The 15370-nt window shown below is 38.3% G+C and overlaps 1 protein-coding gene across 1 annotated transcript in view; it reads right to left on the minus strand.

Moving 5' to 3' along the window:
• The window catches only part of SLC25A13 (solute carrier family 25 member 13), a gene marked incomplete at its 5' end in the record, with an annotated part of 83282 nt that extends 69655 nt beyond the window's left edge, over positions 1-13627 (minus strand). The window contains 3 exons of the mRNA XM_082479780.1: positions 5588-5730; positions 9796-9849; positions 13595-13627. Of these exons, the coding sequence (XP_082335906.1) occupies positions 5588-5730; positions 9796-9849; positions 13595-13627 (230 nt within the window). The remainder of the gene's footprint in view (positions 1-5587; positions 5731-9795; positions 9850-13594) is intronic.
• Positions 13628-15370: the final 1743 nt, after the last annotated feature.

The following is a 15370-nucleotide window of genomic DNA, read 5'->3' on the forward strand; positions in this document are numbered from 1 at the left end:
TCTGAGAAGCACAAAATTCAGTATAACAAATGTCAAGACACACATGCAAAGAATAATTGTTTGGGTTTGTTTATTTTTAATTAGAAACTAACTGTATCCTCAGAACTTTGACTCAAAATGACACTGCAGCCAGTTCAATGAAAAATTCCACTCCGAACAAAGTGTTTGAATAGGTTGGAAAAGACATTCAGTCCATCGAGTTACGACGACCCATGACTATACAGCAATTTCCAGTCACCCTGTCTTAAAGAAATTAATTTGAAGTCACACAGAAGCGTGCTTGCTGCGCATCAGCAGTGAAACATCTACAGGGTAACAGAAGTTGATTTCCATGAATAACGTGAAAACGTGAGAAGATGAACAAAAGAGGACATTTGAAAAAACATGGCACAGAGGTCAAAAAGCGGTTCTGCTTTACCTCCCTCAATATATGTGCACTAAATAAAAGTAAAGAAAAGCATACGTAGAGTTAGAAATAGTTTAACAAATAATTAGCTCTGGGAACTTGCCACCATAGGTTATTATGTACTGTGAGAAATAAAGAGAAAGAAACCTCCTCAGGTATTCTTAGTATTAAAATCACAATTGGTAATGCCGGTAAACATATAAGCATGCCTTAAGCTTTACTGGCAAAGAAGCCAACGACTTGCTACATATGCATACATTAGTACATGGGCAGGCCATCAAGTCATTTATTTCAAACTCCTTGGGAGCTCTCAGTGCTCCCCACTGTTAGACACGGAATACACAGATACTCATTCTTTAAATGGAAGAAAACTTCCATCTCTCCTAAGCCAAAAGAAATTTTAAAAAATGCATCATTTCCTTCAATTTTAAACCAATATATCACAACCTACTTAGTTTTGCATTTATGCATATTTATTGTTACTATGTGACTTACGGGTTATAAAAACTCATTACTATCCATTACGATTGGTTACATACCTGACAACTTCCACAACAGCAAACAGATACAAAGCACTGAATTCTTCTGTCCCAAAGATTATAAAGCCCAGACAAAGAAAGAACAAAACAGACAGCAGGCGACAAGACTGTAGAATAGGATTGTTTAGAATTAAAAATGTAAAATATCTGCCAACACCATTTTGATAAAGCCGCTTTTTCTGTGAAACAACAACCAGCACATGTCCTTACCAACAGATCCCAACACAGTGATGAGAGCACATAAAAGAAATACAGCACCTGTGCCAGGAGAATCCTAGCACCACGCTAAGAACATATTCTATGTCATTAGGCCTGGATTTGATTAAAACTCCATGTATTAACACTGCTACAAGATTTTATACTGGTAGAAGCATCCTTTGTCAGTACTTGCAAGTAATAAAGCCCCTTAATAAGTCAGAGATAGGTGCTTAAAATAACCCCATATCCATTTTAAAAAACAATTATTCATATTACTAGGAAGATTAAAAGTGTACAAATTGTGTGGTTCTAGCCAGAATGTTAAAGAAGAGACATTAATATCTGCTGTGCCAGCTGAATTCAAATTAACCCAATTTTTACATGTTAATTAAACCAGCTATTTTCTTCTTATTGTATTTTTGCTCCCTAAGTAGACTAGCCTGCTAGTGATTCCCAACAGATCTATTCTAACAACAATGACGTATTCATTTACTTCTATTATGACCATACAATACAGTAACTGAGCAGTAATTTTTCACAGTCAATTACATGTGTGATTCTTAATGCTTAAAGATGCTGAAATAATGTGTACTACATAGCCATATGCTCAATTCTCTGTACTGCACAAGGGTAGTTGCCTGGGTAACACATTTTCTCTCCAGTTTAGCATCACCCTTTTGGGTTTAGCATAACCCTTCACTGAATATCATTAGGTGTCATTAAACAGCACATATTAACATGGACTTCAATATACTACTTAAGAGTTAATTTATCTACCTAAACAAGTGCTCATTTATGTTACAAAGGCAGAGAAAAGCCTAGTGATTTTAACAGCGCAAAGAGAGGAAGCTGAAATGTTTACAGAATTTTACTTCAACCTTGAAGATATCATACCATCTGGCCAAAGTCTTCCTTCACCTTCACATCCTCATTATCAGTGCCAATATTGCACGACTTATTCAGAAAGACTGAAATCTTGATATTTTAAAAACATACACACAAAGGCTACAGTCCAAACACAACAACTGGGTATGGTGTAGCAAACCCTCTATTTCCTACTCTCTCCTTTCTTATGTGCTGCTTCTTTTGGTGCTCACATCCATGGTTATCTGGGCACCACACAGACATGATGCATTCCCACCAGAGAAAGTTCACATGTAGCCAAGCAAAGAAAAAAAGCCATTACCACTGTAATCATACATACAAATGCAATGATGAAGAGGTTTCTTCAGAAATCAATGCATATGTTTTTACTGTATCAGCAATTTAAACATGATAACATAATGGGACACAAATTGAAGCTACATCTATTATTTTACGCTGCAACCCAGGTAAACTAAGTATAGTGTAAATTGGTGCATTAGAGGATAAATTTATATCCAATAATAATGGAAATGCTGGCATTTCCAAGTGTTATTTTTGAATAGTTTGTCCTTTCTAAAAATAAAGCATACAGTATTTCTCAGTAAAGTGTTAGTTACTACAGTCCAAACAAAGATGTGCAGTAAATACTTATTTTGTTAGACAGATGTTTAAAAGGACAACAAAAGACTGAAAAACAATATGTTACAGTAGGCAGGAAAATGCCTGGCCTGTTGCTGACAGGCCTTGAGAAAGCCACAGTATTTTCAGGGAGTTTCTGATCCACCTGAAGCCAAATGAAGCATTTTTTGAACTAAAATTAGGAATGAGAAGCTTAAGGCCAGGAACCAGTCAAGGCTCTTAAGCCTGTTTCATACAGACTATAGCCACACCATATAACACTTTTTAAAAATCTGTGTTATTACCGACTGACTACTTTGAAAGGCTTCTCTGGCCACTGGCAAGAAAAGCATTTCCTTTTCTTAAAGTAAACCTTAAAAAGATGCCTCCGTAAGAGGGCAGAAGAAAAGCCTACCTCCAAATAATCCTATGCCCTGACTTAAGATGGAGGCAAAACTTGCTCCCATGGCAACAGATATTCATTCAATGACAGAGTCTGCCTTAAGAGGCCTCGTACCTTTGTCAAACCAACAGCAGCTCCTGTAGATACCCTTGAATCCTGAACATCTGGCAATGCAGGAATTGTGCTAGAGCTACACGAGAGATTTTGTCCACAGCAACCACAGTGAAATTATACGCAAGAGCTACTGTTCTTTACACTTTGCATTCAGGACTTCTTCAGCTCTGGGGTAAGCAACTCTGCCCATTCCTTTGCTCTGCTCATGAATCAGAAGCTCTTGTGCTGTCTCTGCCTTTCTCCCGTGTGACTTACCCATTTTAGTATTTCTCACTGATTACACGTGGTACCTACACCTAACTTCTCACCAAAATCAGAAGGAATTAAAAAGCATTTTAAAAAGTGCTAGGAACAACCCTGGTGATTCTGGGCTCAGACCTTTATAGTGAAGAGCGGTCACGCTCACCAGTCATGAAGAACAGATGCTTCTTCAGAGCAAGAGAGTGGATAAATGCTTCTAGAAATATCGTAGCAGTATTTTCAGAACCACACTACTTTAAGCCACTAACACTATAACAAAATTAACTTGTCATTGCTCTTGCAAGCTGCCTTCTATTTTATACTAGAAACAAAGCTAAATTATTGAACAGACTCTCATGACCTTAAACACGTGTAAGTCTCTAAACACTGACCAGCCAAAAATGAACACTAACAAAAGCAGTTTTGTACTTCCCTTTAAAACTAGGAGGTCTGGACTGCCAAGTTGGAAAAAATTCAATAGAAGAAAACCAGTAGGTCCTATTGATATCCCTAGCAGATTTCATTCCAGGAACCAAAAAGCAATTGACCCTTCAGACAATCACACTGAGAATTACTTTATACACCACTAGAACAAGGTACAAGTGCCTGAACACATGGCAAAAAATGCTACAATGCCAGGTTAGAGAGATAGATGCTAATCACGTTCTGAACTTTCTCCATTCTCTCACACATAGTGTAGCAGCTAAACAAGAAGACAGCCTGAATACCAGAAGAGACTCTCCAAAGAAATGTTAGGAACATGTAGTCCCCTGTCACTGCAGTCTGGATTGCAGAAACAGTCCTTAACCATGGCAGAAAGCAGCAATTAGAAGCCTCAATACTACACCGCAAAAATCCTACAAGATCGCGCCAAGTTATGAAATCCCAACTTGTCAACAAGTTCACATAGGCTACTGTTTTACATTTTGCTCTTCCTGACACCAGCTTCTGCTTGTGAGGGAGTTCCAAATCACAAGGTATGGATTATACTCTCAGTCTTCTTATTACAAAATGGATTTGAAGCCATGCAATTTGGAAAATGCCATTTTTGCAGGCACCAAACCAAGGGAAGAAATCTGAGAAATGTTTAACGTTTTCAGTCAAACACTATCTGAAGCCATCACTTTCTTGCTGCCATCATGCCAGTGTTACCAATATAGCCTTTTACACAGTCTTTTTACCAGGAGCAACAATCATCACATTAACTCATCTGCAAGGTTTAAGGTCCCTAGCCACCAGATGCATGAGGCTGGCTGAGCAGAAAAAAGAGCACACAAACTATAGCAAACCTTCTCAGCTATGCATGCATCTGTTCCCTAGGAAGCCTGCATTCTCTAGTCATGCTTTATTCATCTCACATTTTACTCTCTGTAACCACTGATATGAGTCATGCCTGAAGTTTTCTGGTTTCTAAAAATGCCACAACTACAGACTTTAAGTCCATAGCTAATTATTCTAAAGTTTCTCTAAAGATACTTTAAAGGCAGGGTTCAAAAAATGCATTCATATGGGTGAAGAGACAGCTTGCCTGGGCAAGTACCAAAAGCAAAAGCTAAGATTTCATTAAAGAAGGGGGGAGGAAGATGTAGGGGTAGCTAATCTTGCCTATTGGCAAAGTCAGCCTTTCAAATGCAAACCATGTGCACCAACTTCACTGCTGTCTTCCCAAGATTGCAAAGTGGCTCCCTAAATACCTTAGTTGCTCCTCCTCCCTCTTAAGGGAAAAAACAGTGGCAAAAAACTTTAACAGGGCTATGTCAAAACAAAGCAGAGGCACTTTTTTGCTATGATCTCTTCCTACACCATTTAAACTTATTTTGGATTGCTATTTGAATGTGTTTGTGACAGATTCATAAAGTAAACGGAGACAGAGAGACTCACGGAAGGAAAGAAAAGCAGGAGTTCGGGGAGCCAGCCAACAAACATGAAAGGTTCAATGAATTAAAAATACACAGTAGACACAAAATGGTTTGCTCAGCTAAATGGTACATGGAGCCCAAAACATTGTTTCTACTCTGTCCACTTAAAAGATACTGTATTCCTTTATGCACCTGCAGGCAAAAAAAAAGCAAAAAACAAACCAAAACAACCCCCCCACACCCCTTCAGGGACCAGGATGTTTTGAAGAATGGTTCTGTATTTTTTAAATGAACAACGGAAAACAAACAAAAAAACCCAAACAAAACCACAAAAAAAACCACTTACCCATCTTTTGTCTGATCCACCACACCTGCAAGGAGCTGTACAGTGCTTGCATTAGGCAAACCATCTCCAATTATCTTCAGGTACCGTGTGACAAAGTCATTAGGAGACATGAAGAATTCGCCATTCTTCTCCACACTTGCATACTGTTAAATGAATACAATATTTAGTGCCTAAAATACATCCTTCTCCAGGCATTTACTACCACTACGCATAGGTTCTAACCAGGAGCAGGCTTATGTTACAGCAGATGACAGTTCTGCTCTGAAGAACCTACAGCCTACACCCAAACAAGAAAGAGTAAGTGGGGAGTACTCAAGCAGCTGAAGGCTTGGCTTTTCAGCCAGAAAAATGGCAGATACATCATTTTTTTGTTTATCATGTCAATTTCTCCATGGTAGCCTAGAAATGCTCCAGTACCAAATGGGTTTTTTTGAAGTAGAACAAGAAGCACGTGCGCATTTGTAAACATGTACGTGGCATCTCAGGCCCACTGAAACCCTGAGAGAAACAGGATACTCCAGTATATCTTATTTATCTGAAATTACTTCTTTGTGTAGCCATTCTCCTTCAGGATGAGAAGCCTGATTTACACCTGCGAAATGACACTGCAGTGCTACTGGAGTAAATGATCCCACAAAAGTGTCCACCTGGGGGTGCTGTTTTGGAGGAACTCCACAGCATCACCTTCAGCCACAGCTGGTCCCTAAGTAAAGGAGAACCTACAGATACTCCTCCTTGGTTGAACTGCTGAAAGGAGGCCAGAGAATAGCATTTGCAGAAAAATATAAGAGAAAACAAGAAAACTTCAACAGTCCAGCACACTGCAGAAACAAGAAAAGAGGTCCGACACCTTACCAAATATGTTACTCCCTCTTTATACCATAGTTATTGGCATGTTACTCCAGAAAACAGCTGTTGACAGACCCAAGCATATTTGCTCCCAAGGTAAGCCTCCAGTAACATGTTACGTATCAAGGAAAAGGAATATGAAAATATTTTGAATATGAAAATATTTTGAAGATAATACATAAATAAATTAAATTGCCTTTGTTACTACCCTTGCCCTGATTCCTCAGTAATCCTTCAAAATTTAAAGCCCTATTTTCAGTAGAAGGGTAAATTTGAAATCAACCCTAAAAATGTTTTTAAGGAAAGAAAAAGGATAAAGACATAATTAAGAGGAAAAGGAATCCCAGGCAGCATTTGCAGAACCATGTACTAGCTTTAAGAGAAACAGGTCTGTCTTGGGATAACAAATGTGCACTGAGAATAGGAAAGCAACTTATTAAATTCTTTTTTCTTTTTGAAGGCAAGGTAGGATGATAAACCATTGTTGCAGCTCCCCACAGTGCATTATCCACACTAAAGTAATAAATAAATTAGATGCCTATTGCTATTTTGTAGCGTACTTCAAAGACACATGTTTTGTTTTACATTGCTACGTCTCCACGATGGGAAGGAAACTCCCAATCTTCATTTCACAGAGCCACACTGGTGCCTGCAGAGTACCGTTATACCTGCTGTAGGCATATAACTCTCAGAGGGATGCCAAAGTGTAACAGTAAGTAGATTATTTTCTTCTAGTGCTATATAAATACAGACTTCAAGTACAGCAGTATCTTCAAGAAACAAGGCTTCAGAGAAGCAAGCCCAAACAAAACGTAACTTGCTTTGGCATCTATATATTGGTGAGCATTTAAGGATTCCTGTTTCAATAGATGCTGTTCGTAATGCAAGCTTTCTAGCTGATACACTGCATGGAATTTTGAATTGTATACTTCTATAAGAACTAGCAGATCAATTGATTTCAATGTAATCATTTGCAGGGAGACAAAATCTTTCAGATTCCCAGCCTCAGAAACTTTTAACACAGCTGCTATTGAGAAACAAATCAAATAAGTCAGGCAGCCTATGCTTCTATATTTCATTTTTTTTCATCCAGGCTAACCCCCTGCTAGGGCACTCAATAACAGAAAACAGCACAAGGTTTCAGTGTCCCCCTGTTTCTTGTCATTGTGATTTACTCAAGTGTATTTGAAATCCAATCACGTACTCTATACTACATATAGAAAATGACCTTGGAAAATGTCAGCTTGATCACTTTGACTAAAATCTAATCTCTTAGGGGTTATGGTAGAAGACTTAGAAAAAGTAGAGTTACTCTTGGAAATTATCATAACAAAAAGAGAAAAACATCAATTCTATTGGTTTTGGAGAAGAGACATTTAAAAAAATGGTTCTTTACAATTGTATTTTTCCCCACTTTGGCAATTATACCCACAGAGAATTTGATATTATACAATAGTACTTAATGGCTTTTTGGTAACTTATTTACATACATTTTAGATAGTCAAGTATTAACCAGTTCAACCCCATTTTAAATAAGATTTGCAAACATTTTATTGGGGGTTTGATGTGCTAACTATGTTAGAAGTTGAGTGTAATCAACTGTATTTAAACTGATAGCTTCCTATTTATTTCTACACAGTGGGTACTACTCCTACCTCGCAATCATATTTTTTAATTCTTAATTGAAGTAGGAAGAATGGCTGTCAAATTATTTATAAGTGAAGGTCCCACAGTCTGCAGAAGCAACTGCACTGGCCTCATCACTTACAGTCATCTGAAACAGCTTAATTAACACTCTGCCCATTGCTTATCTGTAGAGCACAAAACAACATACCTTATTCACTCATCCTTTTTCCTTCTCAATACTAAGTAGCATGACAATTTCTGTATTACACTGAACAAAATGTTTAGCAGATATTTCATTACTCCACTTTACTGACACCCCTTCTTTTCAGTGGAAGGGGAAGCAGAGAAGGAAGAAAAAGGAGATGGAGGTGGTATTTAGTGAGCTCGACCATGACCCATTCAATCCACTAAAACTGAAAGATGAGGGAGCTAAAAATCTTCGGAAATGCAAGGGAAGTGAATACCCACAGGCAGGTAGGAAACAATTTTCACACTATTCTCAGCAAATCAACCAACCAAACGCCCTCCCCCACAACTGGGTGCCGCCTCATATTGCAGAGGGTACCAGGCTTCTCTCTACTGTGCTTATATCCTTCCTTAATGCTACCATCTTCTTGGGTCAGCAGTCAACTCCCTGACTGACTTTTCTGCTGCCTTGCTCCTGTTCTTCAAGCATTTACCTCTGAAAATCACACTATCCAATTCTTTTTCAAGAGCTTTTTCGCTCCCCTGACAGATCTAAGTTCCAGGACTTATTAAGTTAAATCCTGGCTTTCTCAACTGAAAATGTGATTTCAGAGCTATAAATACTGGCAGTATATGATAAAACTATAAATACTGGCAATATACATAGTGACACCTACACATATGGTTAATAATAGCTCACAAGGGACAATGGAAAACATGCAAAGAAGTGCACAGAGAGTGGGGCATGATGCTGGAGAGAGGGAAGGTGGAAGGAGGAACTTGGAAACGTATGAGCTCTCTTAGGCACTCAACACCTTCATAGAAATAATTCAGATACAACAGCTCCCTGCAGCGCTGTGGCACCTACCTCATATTCTCCAGACCCACCAATTTCTGAACTCTTTTTTCATACCAGACTACCAAACTAATACAGTCACTGTAGTAATAAATCTTAGGAAGGTTAGGAATAGTTATTTAAATTTAGGAAATGGGTCAAAGAAAGCCAATTTCCAGCAAAACACTAAAGCACACATCTCTCAAGTATACAAGCAAGGGCACGAGTCATTTCATTACTTGCATACTTCTACAGCAGGCCAACACAGAAGGAATTTTAGTTAAATAACAAATATGGCCACCATTTCACAAGGTGATCTTCCCAACACTTCTACAAATTAGAGAAGCAGAGGTAACACTGAAGCAAGGACAGGAGAAGAAAGTTTACCAAATGGTCTAACAGCAAGGTGTCTACACGAACATTTTACCATGTGTAGGAACAATATTGAAACTCCCACCACATTCTCCGAACAATGCGTTTTTTTCTAAGATAGTAATACTTCTTCTGAGTCAATACAATAATCACTCAGGAATGTATCTGACTTCTTGGTGAGCATTGTTCAATTCTGATAATGGTATTTAAGTCTAACATGGTAATAATACAGTGAATGATTAATGGTTGGAAAAACTATCAAGAGTTGTATGCTGCAATAAAGGAGAAAAAGATATGAAAAATTTAAGCAAAAAGAGTAAAATATTTACTTTATACATACCTTCAAAAATATTGTTTTCAACTCAGCTGGATCAGCTCTCTTGGTTAAAGCCACCTACAAGTAAATATAATTACATTAATATGCATAATTTATACAAAAGATGTCAGAGTGTCATTTAAAAGGAAGAATTCAAATAACAGAACAAGTGATGAAAATAAATGTTCACCTCAGAGAAGTCAGGTACTGCTTTAGCTGGCCAGGCTTATTTTACTCATTTCACATTTACGCTAAGTTATTCAACATTTTTGTTGTAACTGCTTCCCCTCTGCAACCCTGCAATTCTTAAACAGGCACACATTAACAAGACATAAAGACATTCAAGCATCAAATCTTTCCAACGTACCTCTCTGCTGGGATTTGGCATTACACCATCTTTATCATATAGATTTTTATACTTCCAGCATCTTTCATCTAAGGATTTCAGCGTACCATACGCAGCCCCCAGTTGACAGATGGCAAGAATGAAATACTCAGACTTACAAACTTGTCCAAGAAAGCAACTCCCTAAAAGACTGAATTCCAATGTAATTATTTGGTTTATTGGTACTTCTACCTCCTGCTCCCAACATTTTAAACTATTTAAACTTACACTGCAGACCTTTTTGATAAGGTGAATTCAGAAAGCACAGTATCTAGATTTTTCTGCGGATCAGACAACTAGCCAGTTCCAACTAAAATCTAAGTTACATTTATTACCACAAACCCAAAGTAATTAGAAATCTTTTTCCCAAAACACTGAATTAAAAAATATTCTGTATCCATTACGGAGTAAGACCATCAGTATTTTCCTTGTTGACATACCGTGACATCCATTTGCTGCTTTTGAAAGTAAGTGGACTTATCCCCTCAGTCTGTGCCTGCTATAGAGTTTCCCTTTCATTCTTTGGGGTACTTTGATAAAATCTTGCTTGCCAACATAATGACGATCAACTGGTAAGTCAATTCATCGCACCAATCTATTTCTAATTAAAAAAAAATACTTTGCAAGCAAACCTGGATTTTCAAAAAACTTGTGAAAACATCTCTGTAATGAGGGATAAACAGCCAAAGGGCAAGATGTAAAATCTTACCCTCACCTAAGAATTAAACATCAGAAATGTTATCAATAAAACATGACTGCCTACTTTCTTGACTCTCCAGAGCAATGGTAGACTGTAAAGGTGAATGTGAGTGCAACTGCATTTCTAGTAGCACACAAGACTATTGCAGAAAATTGTAGGAGTCTGTGTAAGTCTGTACAACAGCATTATATCCTCACACGTACATTTATTGAAGAATCTTTAGTAAGTTTTTCCTCACCATAAATGGGTCATTTATAAACTAAAAAAAAACCCAACAAACAAACAAAAAAACCCCAACCCACAACAAAAATACAGGAGTATTTTAAGAAAAGTGTATAAATAAGATTTTGTATAAAGTTTTAGAAGTTTTTTTTTAAAAGAGAAAAACCACACCTGAAGTTATGCTAGGACTCAACTGACAAAGTCCACAGCTGGAGTCACAATTCTGTGTTTGCACAGAAATCCGTGTGGAGGCAGATGCAAAAAAAAAATAAAATCAAAGTGTAATTGTGAGGCTGGGAATCTAAAAATGTGTCTCTTCTAACGTACAAGCTGTCCTAAATGTAATCACTGTGTACTAAGCAGAGATTTAATTTAACCCCATTTATAAAAATCTGGTACTCTAGAGCAATTTGCAACTTTGTGGAAAGAAAAAACTCCGACATTTCTATACTGCTGCAATCCAGAATCTTGGCACCATATAGGCAAAAAAAAAGACACTTCAAACACCTATAGCCATTAAAAATAAATAAGTATCACACTTAATCTACTTTACAGTCTAAATTTTATACTGTCCCGGAAATCTAAGCCTAAAGAAAGCAGGGATGAAAAGAACAAATGAAAAGGGTACATGTTGATAGATGAACTTACACTATTTTTCCTCTGGTTTCACTGACACTAACAAACTTGAGAAACTCAGGAGACAAAATGTGCTCACAGCCCAGCTGCCATTTTTCAACCCCCTTTTGATTATGAGGGGATTTTGGTGGGTTTTTTACAGCAAGTTTCTTTCAAACCATATACTGAAAGACAGGTGGAAACTGATCAGGTCAATGAATGCGCAGAGGCACTGCAGACCGGCAGCCCAAGCAGCGGCTGCGGACTGTGGCTTCCCTCCATTTCCCACAGTCTACTTCCACATTCTTCCATTTCCCAGGGAACAGGTGAGGAAAGGGATGGTTAGCACTGTGTTAATTGGTTTGTCCATGTGTCACCCACCAATCTCCATTTTGAAACGTCCATTGGGTCCCAATTAAGGAAAAGAGCCTCAATTACTCTATGTTACAGCTTCAGGAGGACTGATGCTAATGCAGCCATACCAGTGCTAAGAGAAGATGTAGTTAATTCAGCCTTTCATCCATCATCAGCTGTGGGTAAAGCTGAAGAAGCACACATGGACACAAAAACTGATGACAGGCATTACTAGCAGATTCCCCTTCCAGAAAAGGTCAAAATATCGTGTTCAATACCATTCTGAAAATTGTTCCCAGTTATGTTAGCAGTTGAAGGTGGGCTAAGTAACCTGATGCCAACAAGACTGCAAGCCAACAGGTATCTTGCCTGATGGATGAAAAGTGACCCACAGACACAAGCTGCTTCTCCTTCAGTCAACTCAGGCGAGATTTACTGACCTTCATATAACTGGACTTAGGTGATGTGTTTGTTACTGGAAAGGCTTCTCCATTTTACTTTATCTTCTCTCCATAAAGACAAAAACCAGCCTGAGATAAAACCAGCTATGAGCTGGTAGGCATGCCGTCTCTCTAGCTGTGTGAGGAGGCATCTGATAAAGCAGATCTGAGTGAAGTAACATTTATTATTGCTCTTTACAAAGAGATGCTTTGTAACAGACTAACACTTCAAAAAAACAGTAACTTTTATTAAGTAAGGTTCAGTGAAGAAAGCTCTCCAGCAAACAATATTTCTTTTAAAAAAAACAGGCAACAACAGGGAGTACAGAAACTGAAGTGCAGGATTATAACAAACTCAGGACATGTTACAGAAAGGACTGGGATAATGTACAGAAAATGTCAGCAGGGATTTTCATTCCTAAGGTAGATATTTGAAAGTTTTAGCCAACATACTATCTGTATATGTGCGTTATAATGTGTGTGAAGAACCAACCAGCACAGGCAACATAAAAATTGAATTTAAAAATGCTGAATCCCTCCCATTAGCAATGACATCCAGCAAAGAGAGACAGAGAGTGCAAAGAGAAAGGGAAATTTCTGTAACCGAGGGGCAGTAACGCACAGGTTGATTTGCACCCTGGACCTGTTCACATCCTTAGACTCCCTTGCACCTTGATCTTAATTTCAGCCCATTTTCTCCAGCGGAGCTCTTTTCTCCTTGCTGACTTACGCTCTATTTAGACTGACCTGTATTTTCAGTCTCACTTCCACCATCAACAACAAATGCAAACAGACTCTTCCCAGAAAAATATAACTGTACAACAACACAAAAAAACAGAATCCGCTGGGAATTAAATAAAATTGTATGACATTTCCAATCAACTCTATTAATGTATTTGTCGTACACAAGGCAGAAGGAACAGGTTGTCAGTTGGTATATGATATCAAAAGATACAAAAAGACTAATAAAGTAGTGAGTGTGCTCCACCCAGTAAAGAATAACAGCGACACGAGTGGGCAAGAGAGGAAAAGGGCAGCAGGAAAATCAGAATTAATGCCAATATAGCATTAACCTAATGGCAAATATAAAATGTCTGACCTTCTCACCTTTATAGCAAAGATCACCTGAGTAGCCACCATTTGGATAGAGTAGAAAGGTGATGGTGATACAGGAATACTTGGGAATTGCTACAATACTTCAGAAAATTTATTGGGACCAGCAAGTCCTAACCAAAGACAAAGAGATAAACATCTCTCAGTATTGTTTCTTCCTCACAGTTTAACTTGAATAGAGCTCAAGCGTGAAGGAGAAAATTGATGGAGGTAAAGATGTCCCCTCTATCACACTATCTTTAAAAACTCCTGACACTGAGCAGGTAAGATGCTGGAGAGCAGCTCTCCTCCAAGCAGAGAACTGGAGCTGTGGCAGGGCTCCCTTGCTCCCAGGCACTGGTGAGCTCAGTCTGTTTAATTCTAGAAAACACCACCTACAGGCACATACAGAGAGAAGATGTTTGATGAAAGGCCTGACAAGCAATCACAAGCTTTACTAGCTTAATGTTGAAATTAAGATTATTTTTTAAAAGTTCTTCCATTGTTAAACATGACTAAAGAACACAGTGTATTTGGCACCACCAAAAGACCTCAAATCAAGATTGAAACCTCATGTCTTCTAGAGGTATTCTTTAGTTTCATCACAAGTTATTGAGTCCACCTGTAAGACTCAAACACATGTGGCCCAGTTTATGTAAGAGGTCAGATTAGATCATCATAATGTTTCCCTCTGGCTAAAAGTATACATATACACTCAAAATGTGCAACTCCAAAGGAGATCAAACCAGGGTTTGACCTTACATTCTTGTTTAAATGAGTGACTGGAATATCGGAAACCAGTTAAAGCACAATTGCTGGCCAAGTTTGAATTCAGACCAGAAATCTATTAATACTGTGTAAGTATTACGCTAAAGCAACACTCCAGTTTGTATTTTAATACAACTAACTTGCTTACTTAGATGAGTACCACCCTTCTTCTGTCTTTACACTAATACTCCCGAAAACATACACAATCGTTATTCTAAGGCAGCAACTCCCCTTAGTCACTTGCCACCATCACATGCAGCATCATAAGTTACAACAATGTTCTGCATCAACATCTGCTCAGGGCACTGTCTCCTGTTTCAGTTGCCCCAACAACCATTTTTCATTAGCCCATCTTTCACCTCAGCAAAAGCACTGCTGCTCCTTCTGCGCACCACAGTCCAGTCCAAGTAAAAGAACTTGACTGTGATCTGCAATGGAAAGCAAACTATGCGGAACTCAGCATCACGGGGAAGTTAGCAAGCAAGATGTGGACCAGCTCACCAAGCAGGGAACCAGACACCTGGAAGGAGAGCTCGCACAGAATGCAGATCAAAAAGACCTTCTTGCCAGACCTCCCTAATGGGAAGCTGAGTACTTCTCCTGGGATGATATAATCAGATGGCATTTGGCATACCTACCCAAAGGCTTAGGGTAAGAAGCGCTGTAAGAAAAGCTGATAATTACTAAGCAGGTACACTCAGTCTGATCAGTCTGAGCAGTCAGCCTTGAGACAAAAACATTTATTTTCTAAAAACAGTTTTCATCCTCAGTCAAACATTACAATTATATTTTACAAAAGTGTAACCCTACACTAAGTAGCAGTTACTGTATTCCCCTGTCTAGTAACACCTAGCTAAGCTAAGAAAAAGAAATGTTATTAACACTAATCAACAAAGTCTTCTCAGATACTACAGACTAATTCAGTATGCAGAGCTACAGAATAAACACTACTGAAATTAGACAGTTGTGCTGAGTCTACCCCACACAATGATAAAGTGGAACAAAATTTGCTAGCTAACAGGG

The sequence above is a fragment of the Vanellus vanellus genome (genome assembly GCF_965231255.1).
Source record: "Vanellus vanellus genome assembly, chromosome: 2".
Classification (NCBI taxonomy): Eukaryota; Metazoa; Chordata; class Aves; order Charadriiformes; family Charadriidae; genus Vanellus; species Vanellus vanellus.